General features: G+C 49.8%; 4 protein-coding genes across 4 annotated transcripts; 1 reads left to right on the top strand and 3 right to left on the bottom strand.

Moving 5' to 3' along the window:
• Window positions 1–2,411: 2,411 nt before the first annotated feature.
• PENARI_c019G07761 (SSH4 family protein) lies at window positions 2,412–3,392 on the bottom strand (the record flags this gene model as incomplete). Its single annotated transcript, XM_022634826.1, has 1 exon — window positions 2,412–3,392. The coding sequence occupies one exon, from the start codon at window positions 3,390–3,392 to the stop codon at window positions 2,412–2,414; it is 981 nt and encodes a 326-aa protein (XP_022485329.1).
• A 682-nt stretch (window positions 3,393–4,074) lies between these two features.
• Window positions 4,075–6,699, top strand: PENARI_c019G05424 (uncharacterized protein; the record flags this gene model as incomplete). The annotated part of the gene is made up of 2 exons (XM_022634786.1): window positions 4,075–4,152; window positions 4,201–6,699. The coding sequence occupies 2 exons, from the start codon at window positions 4,075–4,077 to the stop codon at window positions 6,697–6,699; spliced, it is 2,577 nt and encodes an 858-aa protein (XP_022485406.1).
• An 873-nt stretch (window positions 6,700–7,572) lies between these two features.
• PENARI_c019G00485 (NADPH:quinone oxidoreductase family protein) lies at window positions 7,573–8,675 on the bottom strand (the record flags this gene model as incomplete). The annotated part of the gene is made up of 2 exons (XM_022634694.1): window positions 7,573–8,574; window positions 8,643–8,675. The coding sequence occupies 2 exons, from the start codon at window positions 8,673–8,675 to the stop codon at window positions 7,573–7,575; spliced, it is 1,035 nt and encodes a 344-aa protein (XP_022485269.1).
• Window positions 8,676–9,114: 439 nt separating this feature from the next.
• On the bottom strand, window positions 9,115–10,256 carry PENARI_c019G09102 (Clr5 domain-containing protein; the record flags this gene model as incomplete). Its single annotated transcript, XM_022634849.1, has 2 exons — window positions 9,115–10,072; window positions 10,129–10,256. The coding sequence occupies 2 exons, from the start codon at window positions 10,254–10,256 to the stop codon at window positions 9,115–9,117; spliced, it is 1,086 nt and encodes a 361-aa protein (XP_022485328.1).
• Window positions 10,257–12,855: the final 2,599 nt, after the last annotated feature.

The following is a 12,855-nucleotide window of genomic DNA, read 5'->3' as shown; positions in this document are numbered from 1 at the left end:
AGCAAAGGCAAAGGTTAGCAAATGCCTTGGTGGCGTGAAGTGTAAAGGGCAAGTCTCGTGAGTACAAGGCCGTGCTCAACTTAGTAATATATCCAAGGCAACCTCCAGGGTTAGCAACCTGGCAACTTTGACATTTGATGATTGGCATCCACAAACGGTCGACTCCTTCCTCTCTAGTCAAGCACGGTCTTAGACAACCGCAGACTCGCGCCAGTATCGCTTTGGCGTCTAATGAGAGGCATACCTAAGGCCAGCCTTAGCGGAATGGAGCACGGAGGATCCCACCTGCTGCAAAAGGCCCGATGTGGATATGACCACAATGATCGTCGAAAACTCTGGCTACGCAATCGCTGTCTGTATTGAAACTCTCCGCTAAGGCCCCTCCAGCACAGGCCGCAGTTCCGCGGGCTTTTCCCAAACCCCGGTATGATTCCAAGCTGCAGAATTTCCTTCTTGGATCAACTCTGCATATAAGTTCCGGCCGAACCGGGGACCGATTGGAATAATTAGCCACGGTGTTAGGCCGATTCGCCAGGACGTGGAGTGAAACAAACGCGTATCTCGGCTGCACGGACATCCCCACCTCGGGAATGGCCGGACTTGGGTAGAATATAGTACAGTAAATAGTAATAGTAATATATAATACATGGATATAATATATTAGATATTAGATATTATATATTCTATGTATGTAGTATGTAACATGTAAGAATATAGTGCGAACTGTGAACTGTGCCGCGTATTAAAAGTATAATAATATAAACGGGAGTGAACGCCAAATACAGTACAGATGTCACGGGAAAAAGGGGCGATGACTTGCAGGACGATCAGACTTTCCCCTCTCTTGGCCCCAACTGCCTCTCTGGTGGCTAAAGTACACAACCGCATTGTCTGTTCTCGAGATTTTCTGTTCCAGTAGGCCCATTACCCCTCAGCCAAGTGTATAAACTGGAGACTCACGCATCCACAGCGGGCAGAGCTCGAGTCAGCATTATCCACTTTCAACTTGCGACTTTGATTCGAATATAGATCTTGTGGCAACGACTATGCAGGGGACCACTTAAGTACATGCACAGTACTACCTAAGCGAGTACTTTTCACTTGACCAAATAGGACGCCAAGAATAATTATAGGATCAGACAGGTTGGTTTATTCGAAGGTACAATCATCCGAGCCATTCTGGCCACTCGCATTCTGGCGGGTTTAGCTGCAGCTATGGCTGCGGTGGCTCCATCCTACTGCAACCATCGCTTTAGCCCCGGGATAATCACCGACTTTGGCTCCACTGGTAACTAAATTACTGTATTCACCCGGAGAACAAAGGACACTTATGTCCGGTACACTACACACACCACACCACTACACTACACTACACTTACTAACTTAAGACTTTTTTACACATTAACGTATGTTTAACCCGTCTCATTAATCATGTCAGCCGTACTAGTTCTCTCCTGAGTCATGTAGCGAACTTGGACCCGATGTTGCGGCTCTTGAGGTACGCGTACTATCTATCGCTTACGCTTATCTGTGCGCGCTCCGACCCCCATCCTCCATCCCGAGGCAAATGAATTAGTAAAATAGAAAACATATAATATAATATAATATAATATATAACTATAATCTATCTTACATTAATTTACTGTAGTAGCTCAGCCTCTAGACCCAAAATTCGTGATGGTTCTCCTGCACAATATATTGAGAAGGAGGGTATATAGCCCTAACAATACCATCCAAGTTCAAGCCCTCCGCGCAACACCTCGTATACATGCACCTCCTAATTGACTACAAAATATGCATAACGCCAAAGATCGCAATGCGCTCGGCAGGCATCTCATGACGTCAAGCCACAATTCCGGCTCGTTCATGCATCGATGCACGAAGTGACTGGGGCCTACGGAAAAGCGGCAGGAGATGCAGGCTTCTTCCCATTGCCCTAAGCGTAGCGATGGCCATAGTCGCAGCGGCATGCACCTCGTGCTTCCCCCCGGCACTAATGCGCGCGGTGACCAGGAATCCTGATGTGTTGGCCGAGAAAAGAAAAGAAAAAAAAATACCGTTCTAGAACCCATGCTCGTGCAGAACTCGTTTACGCCATATGCAGGTGCGTCTGGAGACTCGGCGTTGGCCGTTGAAATAGGCTGTGTGCAATGTCTTAAGCCCTAGGCTTCAATCAGGCAATCCATCTTGCTGTTCTGGGCTTTGGACGTCTGTCTTGTTTCTTTTAATAGAATCCTTGTGATACTCATTACGGATGGTTCTTGGGCTGTGTTTCTGATAGATTGATACTAAGCAAAAATAGCAATATCCCATATAAAATTCCAGTTTCAGCCCTACCGGATCGGATCGTAACCTCTTACTCCAGCTTGGCAAGATGAGCGATCTGGACTAAACCTGCATCTAGCAACTGTTTACTCGGCAGGTTTGTATAGCCAGCCTGCAGGGTTAAAACAAGATTCGAAATCGACGCCACCGAACAACCCAATCGCTCCGTACAGGTCGTAATCGCCTTCCAGACCTTCGACGCCCCCAGAATCTGCATCAACCTCTTCATGTAGATTCCAGCCCCCGGCCCTCTGCCCATTTCGAGTAAAGAAGATTTCCACCTTGCAAGTCATCTTTTTGTCACCTGCCCCGATATTTAGATCATCTGGAAGAGAAAACACCATCCCAATCCCAACAGTCTCACCAACCCTAAACGCACTGGTGAAATCCCGGCCCCCAAACGAATCATTAACAAACCGACATCCATCGTCAGAGAACACTCCCAATCCACCTCGTTCCCAACCAGGTGATCTCCAAGAAGGATAAGGCTGAGCCGCATACCCAATAGAAATCCCGCTATCATCACCATTACCGGCAGGCCCAGCCCTAAACGCCAACACCTTAACCTCAAAGTAAATCGTTTTTCTCTGCTCCCGCACAAACGGCGAATCCATGGTAGGAAAGTACATCGGTAACTGCGTCATAATCACACAATCCCCATTCCGGTCCGCACTCTGGCCGCTCCAGCGTCCGCGCGCGGTGGCAGTAACCTGACCGCGCAGTTCGCGTGGATGAACTGGTCTCAGATCGTGTGCTTGGACATCACTGTAGACAGCATTTGAAGGCTGGGTAGGCAACCAAAGAGGCACGTTGTCGCAGAAGTCATGGGCTCTTTGGGCGTCGTCTTCTGAGGCGTTGCCGGTGCCCGAGATGAGGTAGCCTGTTATTGGTGGTGGTGGGAATGTGGCGGTGTCTGGGACTGCCTCTTGCCAGTTGTGGTAGGGTGGTGGGTTGACTTCTGCCTGCCTCTGATACTGAGACTGCGGCTGGAACTGTGGCTGGCCGGAGATCGACTGTGATGCATCATAGCTTGGCGGTAGATCGGTCTTTCTTCTGAAGGGGTTCATGACTGCAGATGTGGCTGGTAGCCTTGTTTTGTGGGGAGATCTGGAGATCTTGATTTTCGTCTGGGGGGAGTACAAAGCTCAGTTGGCTTTGGAAGGTGAGAGGTGAGAATGCCAAGCTTGGGGGCGCAAGAGTTTTAACGTTGGACGTCCGATATTTTGATCCAAGTTCTCTTTGAATCTCAGATAGACTGATGCATTTCCAACTTGACTGCCTCTTCTTTGTCCGAGTATGCGGTGTAGATTACAAGCATTGTAAATTTCTGGATTTTGACATGCTTATTGATTTTTGTATACCTCCTTAGGTAGCATGTAGATAGAAGCCAACAGTGTATCAGCGTCAATATACTTACTGTATACACTGTGTGCCTGTGTGAGATATCAAATCTGAAGCTAAGAATAGGCCTGCAGGTTTCAGATGCTGTGACCAATGCAACATAGTGGCGGATTTTAGAATTTCTCTCGATTCAAGACTTAACGTGTCTCTTTTTCTTTTCCTCTTTCTCTGCTCGTATGGCCTTCGGGTCTTTGTCTCTCGTTCTTTTTCGCATATCGCACAACCTTTCACTTCTCTGCTCACCGGTCCCCGCAACATCCTCGCGGTTTGCCTCTTCTTGAGCCGCTCTATCAGCGATTTAATGTCCTTTGCTTTCTTTCATTAACCACTCGGTCGCGTCAAGCCAGAATGTCGGAGCAGCCCCGTCGGTCGCGTCGATCATCAATTACTGGGCATCTCAACCGTGTGTTTAACAAGTCCCAGGAGGTAAGTACAGCATAGCAAATATTGAGAATATGATTTGACACCCCCAAGAAACGATACAGTTCTCATGGCGACCTTGTGTCTCCAGCTGCGCGCCGCGAAGCGTTTGCGCACAACAAGGCAGCAAGCGACCATTCCTGGACCAGGCGCTCTTTGAAGGATGAAACTGGGCCAAGTTCAGTTTCCTACTCTTCTATGCACTCTCGTTTGCCCTCTACTGGCACACCTGGCTCTAGCCCATCAGTTGCACCGGTTGGAGTCCCTGAGGATGATACCCCAACCCAGCCAATGACACCGCTGGCCATTAACAATCCCAACGATGGAGCCAAGATCTGTAAATCTCCGACGTGGGATACAAGCAAAAAGGAAAAGCGTGTCACAAGGAGATTGGAGGCTGAGAGAAAGGAACTTGAGAAGCGTTTGCAAGCCCTCGAGGAAGCCCAACTCAATGCAGACCATGGAATCTACGACAGAAACTCCCGTCGACTGACCAAGAAGCAACCCGTCAGCACCTCGAGCAGATCTTCTAGCGCAAACAGGGAACGGCCCCGATCTTCCAGCGGCTTCTCTTCGCTGTTTAGACGTTCTCGTTCAAACTCCAATGCGAGTGACGCCGACTTCCAGTCTGCCGACGCCAGCCAGCTTCGGACAGATACTAGCCCCCCATCTCTCCCTCTGACTCTGCCAGAAAGGTTTGGTACAGCCATTACACGAGAGCTGGCTTCCAAACACGGCACTTCACTGAATCTATCCACCAACCAGCAAAAGCAGAACCCAACGAACTCGACAAATTCAATGCAACGCCGGTTGGCCTTGCATTCGGCAGCCAAGTCTGATGATCTTCGCGAGAGTTGGAAAATGGCCGAGGCATGGAAGACAAAGAATGATGAGAATGTCCCAAACCCGCTAATGCCTGAGCAGACACAGGGCAATGTCAGTGGCTTGCCCAAATCCCCACACGGTGCTCAAGGCAGCGAGACAAATACTCTCCCGCGTGATTTAGATCGTGAGCAGTTCTCTGCGGTGCTTAAACATGATCGGAAGAGTGTACCAGTGACGGACTACTCCCTTGAGCGTCTCACTCGGAACGATGGCTCGTACAGGGCTACCACCATGCCAACATCAAAAACCTCAACGCAAGCTGATCTTCTTCAGCATGGATTGCCTACTCTCAAAGTTTCCACAGCGCGGCAGCTGCAAGCAATACCCCCTCCAGAAACTCTAGAGTATGCATCGAGTTCACCTGCTGCATCAACCTATCATCCCCTCCAACTGGCGCACGCAAACTCTACAGGGGACCTTGTCAAACCAGGTCGATTGGAACCTAACTCGCATACCCAACCAAAGATCTACAAATCTTCCCCTCTTGCTTTGAACCCCGCAAACACAGATGACGTGGCTCAGAGAAATTCTAGGATCCCGAAGGCATCGACAATGCCAAGTCTCCATGCGAACGCATCGCAGCTAGCTCGACATCCTCTTCAGCCTGATGACAATCGAGGGAGAAGTCGCTTGCCTACGTCTTCTGGTCCTATTCAGCAGAGTCGATTCAAGGAAAATTTTCACGAGGGCCCAGATTCACCTGAACCGCCACAGATACCTATCAAAAGTGAAAGGCGAAGCCAAGACAGCTGGAGGCAATCAACTGCTTCAACCGATAATGTTTTACCACATACACCGAGAGACGATCCAGCTCCTTTTAAAGTGGCTGTTCGATCTCCTTTCCACACGGGAAATTCTTCGCCTGATGAGCAATCTCATCCATCCACCAACAAGGAGAACAGACGAACATCGACAAACTTGGCAGATGGGTCGTACTCTGTTCCTGCGAGATCTCCCCGTCGAACCTCTTACAATTCGAATGATACCTCAGGGAACCAGGATAAGCGCAGGGGACCCGGAGGATTCTTTCCAGGGCACAACCGCACACCGTCCTACACTTCTTCCCATGATGAACATTCGAATTATGATACTGCGGACGAAGATACACCTGAGTCTCCTGAATTACACCTTAACTCGCTGACTCGTGTGGAGACTAAGCCTGAGGCCACTGCGGAGGCAACTACACAAGACCTTCCTGCTAGTCGAATGCCCCAACCTGGCAGCCAACCTGATACTCCTCCACTCCGAAACGGCCCTATAAGTATTCTTAAAAGAAGATCCCAAAAGAATAAAAGCCCACGGAAACCCCAAACCATCGCCAAAATCTTCGTCATCTGCTGCCGCTGCAAATACTGGCAAGATATGCCCTCCGAGGTCTATGCCCGACTTGCCTGTCCAGAACGTCTCGGCACAGAGTCAAAGCTTGGTCGATCCCATTCAAAGAAATCCAATGTCCTCATCCCAGACCACACTGGTAGCCGGCGACTCTCTGGCTCGCGACAATTCGGCAACCTTTCTATCTCCCGTAGCTCCCAGGGTATGTCTGATTTGCGCCCAGCTCCTCTCTTGCCTCACAAAGTGACTTGCTGTTGGTGTGGCCACAACATGAGCCGATCTTGCTGTGAGGGATGGACTACTGTTGTCGAGATGCGTGAGCGTCATCATTGAGGGTCCACGAGTGATTGATCTGCTATGCGAATCACGAAATATCGCTAATGAGATACTAACTTACGATATGATTGAGTCATGATGTTACGGTTACTTTTCTATATCTTATTTGTTTCATGTTAGGGAAATCTGGATCCTTCATAGTTGTGGTTTCAGCTCGTGTTTCGACCCGGAATCTTCTGTAAATTAATTGATGTGTGGATAAGCTATAAGTTTCATGTAAACCGAGTGATCATGCCATTGACTGGAAGTTGATGTATGCTCTGGTACAATCCTATAGATCCAATCCGACAATTGGGAAAGTGGCTGGGCTGACTCAGCAGGCTGACAGCCCGCGCTGTTCTATTTTCTATTTTTTTTTTCTTCCTTCACTCACCCAACTTTTTCCGCGTAAGACAACGTCTCTACAGAATCTAATGTGTATTCTGAGGGCATCTGTCGAATAATAACCCCGTTCAACACTAACAGCTCCAGATAACACAGTTAACCTTTCAATGACCTCCAATACGCCGTCTCACATCTACGCCAGACAAGATCTGCCATTCGCAACTTCTCAATCCAGCTGTCCCAGTCCATACCAGGATATATTCAAGGACCCTCTCTGGAGGACAGTCACCGCAGCGTCACGTCTTGTGGCCGCGACCGACTGGAGCTGGATTGCGAGCCGGGTTTCTTTCGAGGATCTCGCGCTCACTTGAAATTCATCAGTTGCCAGAGCAATAAAGGGCCTTCATAGTTCATGTTATACTTGCTCGAGTCTTCCCTTCTGGGTTAACTTTGTCTACGAGAGCATGACTCCTTGCGCACTACATTCATATACCATGAAATGAAATCTATTGCTTCTCAGTACATCTTCAGCCCATCATGTAGACCTCATAGTCTGCTCTTCGCCTTCTCGTTGCCAACAACGTTGACAACAACCTTACCCCAAGTCTCCCGACCGCCAAGCGCCTGCAAGGCCTTGGGCACACTCTCCAGCCCAACAAAGCTCTCATCCTTGAACGCAGTGCCCCTAAACTTCCCCTGAGCAACAAGATCAAAGATCCCATTCCAAACGTCACCAACAGTGCCAGTCTCAAACTTGGCATACTGCCCCCAATGCAGCCCAACCAAGCTAACATTCTTCAACAGCACCCGGTTCAACGCAACCTTCTCAATCTTCCCAGCCGCAAACCCAATAACCAACAACCGCGCATTCCAAGCAACGCACTTCAAACTGGCCTCGATCATCCCAACAGGATCATAAACAATATCCACACCCGCAGCCCCATTGCCACTCCTCTTCTCCTTACACAACTTCTTCACCTCCTCCGGCCAATCCCTATTCCCATAATCAACCACATAATCCGCCCCAAACTCCCGCGCAATCTGCCTCTTTCTCTCCGTCCCAGCAGTAGCAACAACAGTCGCGCCCATAGCCTTGGCAATCTGCACAGCAGCAAGTCCCACACCACCAGCAGCGGCATGAACAAGAACCCAATCACCAGCCTTCACCCCAGCCCGGTGAACAAGACCTCCATAGGAAGTTGGCGCCGTAACGAACAAGCCGGCCGCATCTTCGAAACTCCATCCGGCTGGCACGGGGAGGAGGGTGTGCTCGGGTGCGAGAACGTGGGTTGCGTAGGCGCCCTGTGTGGCGCCGAAGACGCGGTCGCCGACTTTGAAGCGCGGGTTCTTGGAGGAGATTGGGATGGCGGTGATTGTGCCGGCGAATTCGGCGCCGCCGATCCACGGGAGTGGTGGTTGGTGTTGGTATTTGCCTTGGATTTGGAGGATATCGAAGAAGTTTGTGCCCGCCGAGTGGATTTCGATTAGGTATTTGTCTGTTGCTGGGGTTGGGGTTGGGACGTCGGTTACTTTTAGGTCCAGGGGGCCCTGTGAACAGGTTAGTTTGGTTTGTTGGTTGTAGATGGGTTGGGAGGTAGGTGGTTGCCAGTTGGTACCTTGACGTATTCGCTGACTTGGACGGCACGCATTTTGAGTCTGTTCTTAGTATTGATGGAGACTTGAGATTGATGTCTTTTAATTTTATGATGGAATGGTTGAAGAAAGAACAATTCAGATATAATTGAGAAGAAGAGCTGCAGAAAAGAGCTCGGGTTTTCCCCGCGTGAAAGATGCCGAGGTTGCTTCTCGGATAACTGAGGCGCTTGGCGGCTAAGGAGAGAACACCGATGACATATATACTCAGATACTCAGACACTGTATATGTAGAGTACAGAACATTGGATTCAGAGGTATCAATATATACAGTTCCTGTTCAACGCCCCCCAGACTATTTGACAAATAAACACCCAAAAGCAACAATACCGGGTATGACAAAACAAAACAAAACCACCCATATTTCACATATTCAAATCAAAAGGTATCACAAGTATTTAATAATATAAGAAAGGAAAATGTCAAGCCGTATCCCTAATAGCCAATGCCAGGGGGCTTCTGGTAGTGATCTTGACCCATATAAGGTATGGGAGCACACATCACGGACTGCGGACCAGACTGCGTATGAGAAGGAGACATCACTGTCTGAGGCTGACCATGATGAATCAGCTTCCTCTCTACATGCTCAGCCCGGCCAAGGGCTGGGTGTCCACCCATGTCATACTGCAACGACATGGCACGTTTCCAATTCTTGTCGCCATAGCCATGGTGGTACTCAGATGCCTCGCCCTGGTAATTGGAGTACTGGGGTTGGTAGACATGACCCGAGATAGGCGGGAGGTACCCAGCTAATGAAGGAGCCATGGGGGCAGTGGACTGGGCGACGCCGTTGGGAGGAGTGATGGCCTCGAAGGGCAGTTGGTACCACTGAGCTGGGTTGAGGCCGTAATCGGCAGACGCAGCACGAGGAGGCCAGGCAATGCCACCGGGAGTAGTGTTTGCAGTGCCACCAGGGCTGGGCAGACATGATTCCGGAGACAGAGGGTAGGCGGATCCGGCAGGGTAAGACGGGGCCACGGCGGAAGTGGTGTTGACCATGAGAGCCTCGCCCACTGGGGAGGCGTGAGCGTGGTCAAAGGATGTTGTGGTTGGGCTGAGGTCTGGGTAGGAGTGGGAGTGGACTGCCGAGCGATCCGAGACAAGGGCATGTTCGCCCGACGGGCTTGGGGTGAGCTGCTGAGCGAGATGCGAGTTCCATTTGCTGTGAGGTGGATCCTCTGAGACGGGGGTGTAGATAGACTGAGCTCCAGGCCAGTCATGGCGAGCTCTTGGGGGATCTCTTGGTAGTGGTCGTTGGATAGACGGCTTCCGGGTCACGTCTCTGTCTGAGTCTGGCTCGGCGCTTGAACTGGAGGCCTGAGTCTTCTTGCGAGTTTGACGAGACGGCTTGGTGACTCGCCATTTCTTCAGTCTGCTTCGTAGTTGGGTTTCACTGAGAGAAGATGTTAGGACAACCCTGCCAGGTGAAGACGAATGTATCAAACGCACCTTGGATTGAAATCATCGGACCGGATCTGCTTGATGACCTGCTTCAACGGCCATTCCTCTTCCATATACAACTTTGCAATCAACGCCTTTTTCTTCTCCCATACATCCGACGAAATCGAAGTCTTCATCCTCAGAGGACAGAAACTCACTGTCCAATCAAAGGGGTTAGGGGAGGGGAAGGGTAGGAAAGAAGAGTTAAGGATAAGAATTAGAAGAAGATCAATGATCAGCGAAAGCCAAAAAAATAAAAAATAAAAAGAGATAGGAAACGGGCGAGACAGGAATATAAGTATGGGGAGGAAATAAGGGAGTGGAGAGAGCCGGGGAGGAGCAAATATAGAGGTGTTTGTTAGAGCCAGTCTCTTTTGCCTTGTCAAACACCCCCCCGTCGATCATCCAGATTCGCATGACGATATGAAGCTCATCCTTGACGTGGTTATTAATGTGGATCTACGACGATCCCTTGAGGGCATTCACTGACATCTGCTTCACTATGCCCAGTCGAGTGCTTGGCGCATCCTAACAAAGCAATACCAGCATCCGAAATGGATGGATCATCTCTGACAACAAACTACTGTATTACTTTTTCTTTCTCTCTCTCTCTCTACAGTTCGATCTGTTCCATTCCGGTATGGATTCACCGGCATCAAGAGCCGGAAGGAAGCCGAGATCCAGAGACCCAGAACGGTCAGATGGGAGACATCGCCTAGCCTTGATAAGCCCCGTGTCTAGCTTCTCTCACCCGCGGAGTTGGGCTTAGATCCCTCCTCGTGGTCGCCGATCATTTCGGGATTCCCACACAAGACAGTTTGTGGTTCTGCACCCGGTGAATCTTCCCAAAGTGAAAGGAAGCCGTTGGAGATTCGAAACCTTACCCTGACTCCGTACTGGAATATTGGATATCCCATGTGAGCTTCGGAGGATCATCGCATCATGTGCCTGGGACCCGACTGGGATCCAACACTATCGACCCCATCCATCTTACTGGGAACGCTTCTCCGGACTCAACTTGAACCGAATACGCTAAGACAGATGGTGTCTGGACTAGTGTCCAGCCCCTCATGACTCGGACCAATGGCTAGGGCATCCGTGGAGTACCGGTTCGTACGAACGCCAATCGATCTGGCAAATTGATCGTCAACGATCTGCCCGGGTCCTCAATAGTGGATGTTGGCAAGCTCCACGTTTTGCCTGTCCGGAAAATCACCCAATGGGAGACCACCCAGGCTCAAAATATTATACAATTCAGTTTAGTCTTGAGACACAGAACGTTTTACTTGACGAAGGAGAATCAGAACCACCTGCACGGTCCCGGCAGGGGTTGCCACTGCATCTGCTTCCCCGCTGCCAATCACTGTTCTCCGTGCATATGTCATATTCTTCACACCGACCCCTCGGATGTTGAAGTGTGGTTCAATATCTTGAACTGATCACGAATCCATGGGTTAAAGCTCCAACGTCGGGACAGAGGATCTGGAGAAATGCCGCCTTGCATTGGTCCCCATGGACCAAACCTAAATGCCTCTCTTTGTTAGAGACCGTCTCAGATGGACAAGGATAGTAACATGGCCCGCGCCGGCTTTCCATCCGCGCGGATCTCCAATCTAACCACGGAGTTACTCCAAGGCAACTATCCTACCATATCCACTTTGGGACATACAAAGAAAATCAATACTAACGCATGTCAGGAGCAGTTCTGGACCTGTCGAGAAAAAGCAAAAAGAAAGCAAAAAGAGGAAGCAAAAAAAAAGCAAAAACTCCGAGTGTTTATTATCATTGGCATATTATTTCCGCATATTCCGCTCTTTCCTCTTTCGTTTCACGCCCTTCTCATAGGGCCAAGGGCAATTGTTGTTTTTAGTTACTATATTTGACGAGCTTGACCTGGTCAATCAGCGCCACCAGCGGTCCCGCGCTAATCCCTCGCTGCCACAAGCCGAGTTCACGCCGGGATATTAATGGGCTAGAGGGATCTCCAGATCACCGTGGGTCTACTGCAACACATGGAGGTTGCCCGAGAAAAAGCTTCGAAGCTTGGATCGCGGGTCTTTCACTCAATTGAGTATCCTCGTTGCGAAAGCCCTACACTATTCCAGTTTTGGTGGCGACTGGTGGCGATCATGTGGAGATTAATCTCCAAGAGCCAAACATCTTTCGCCCCGTGGAATGCTCGGCAACAATGTCTTGAATCTTCTCCAACATGACCCCCAATTATGCAAAAGGAACGACGAACCACGCCTAGGTATTATTCCCGCTAATCCCTAAAGTCACGATCATATGCTTTCGCACCCCTCGTATAATCATCGTATCCGAGGTCCAAGTGCACCATATCCACTCTTCCCACCCCATATTACCGCTCAATGGCTGCTCGGAGAGGACCTGCCGAGGCAGTGGAAATTGGCTTTTGGGGAAGATCGACCGGGCCACGGCTCTCCATTGGAGTACAGGCAGAAGAATAGGGGAAAGCCTCCCGAGCAGATCTGCCGTCATCTTCTCCGTCACGTTGCCTTGTACGTTCGACTGGAACCTGGAACCATTCTATCTGATACACGACATACATGGCTCCGACCGGACTCCAATTGCGGTGTGCCAAACGTACCTGCATCTACTCTGTCCAACTTTTTCTCTCGATAAACTCGGTACCAAGAACTCACCAACACTAACAGTTGCACTAGCAGTTATACTGGAACAGCCATGATCTCATACCGATCTATTTAATATAAGCCT

This window comes from Penicillium arizonense (assembly GCF_001773325.1).
Source record: "Penicillium arizonense strain CBS 141311 chromosome Unknown PENARI_contig019, whole genome shotgun sequence".
Classification (NCBI taxonomy): domain Eukaryota; kingdom Fungi; phylum Ascomycota; class Eurotiomycetes; order Eurotiales; family Aspergillaceae; genus Penicillium; species Penicillium arizonense.
This window is presented reverse-complemented; position numbering and strand designations above follow the sequence as displayed.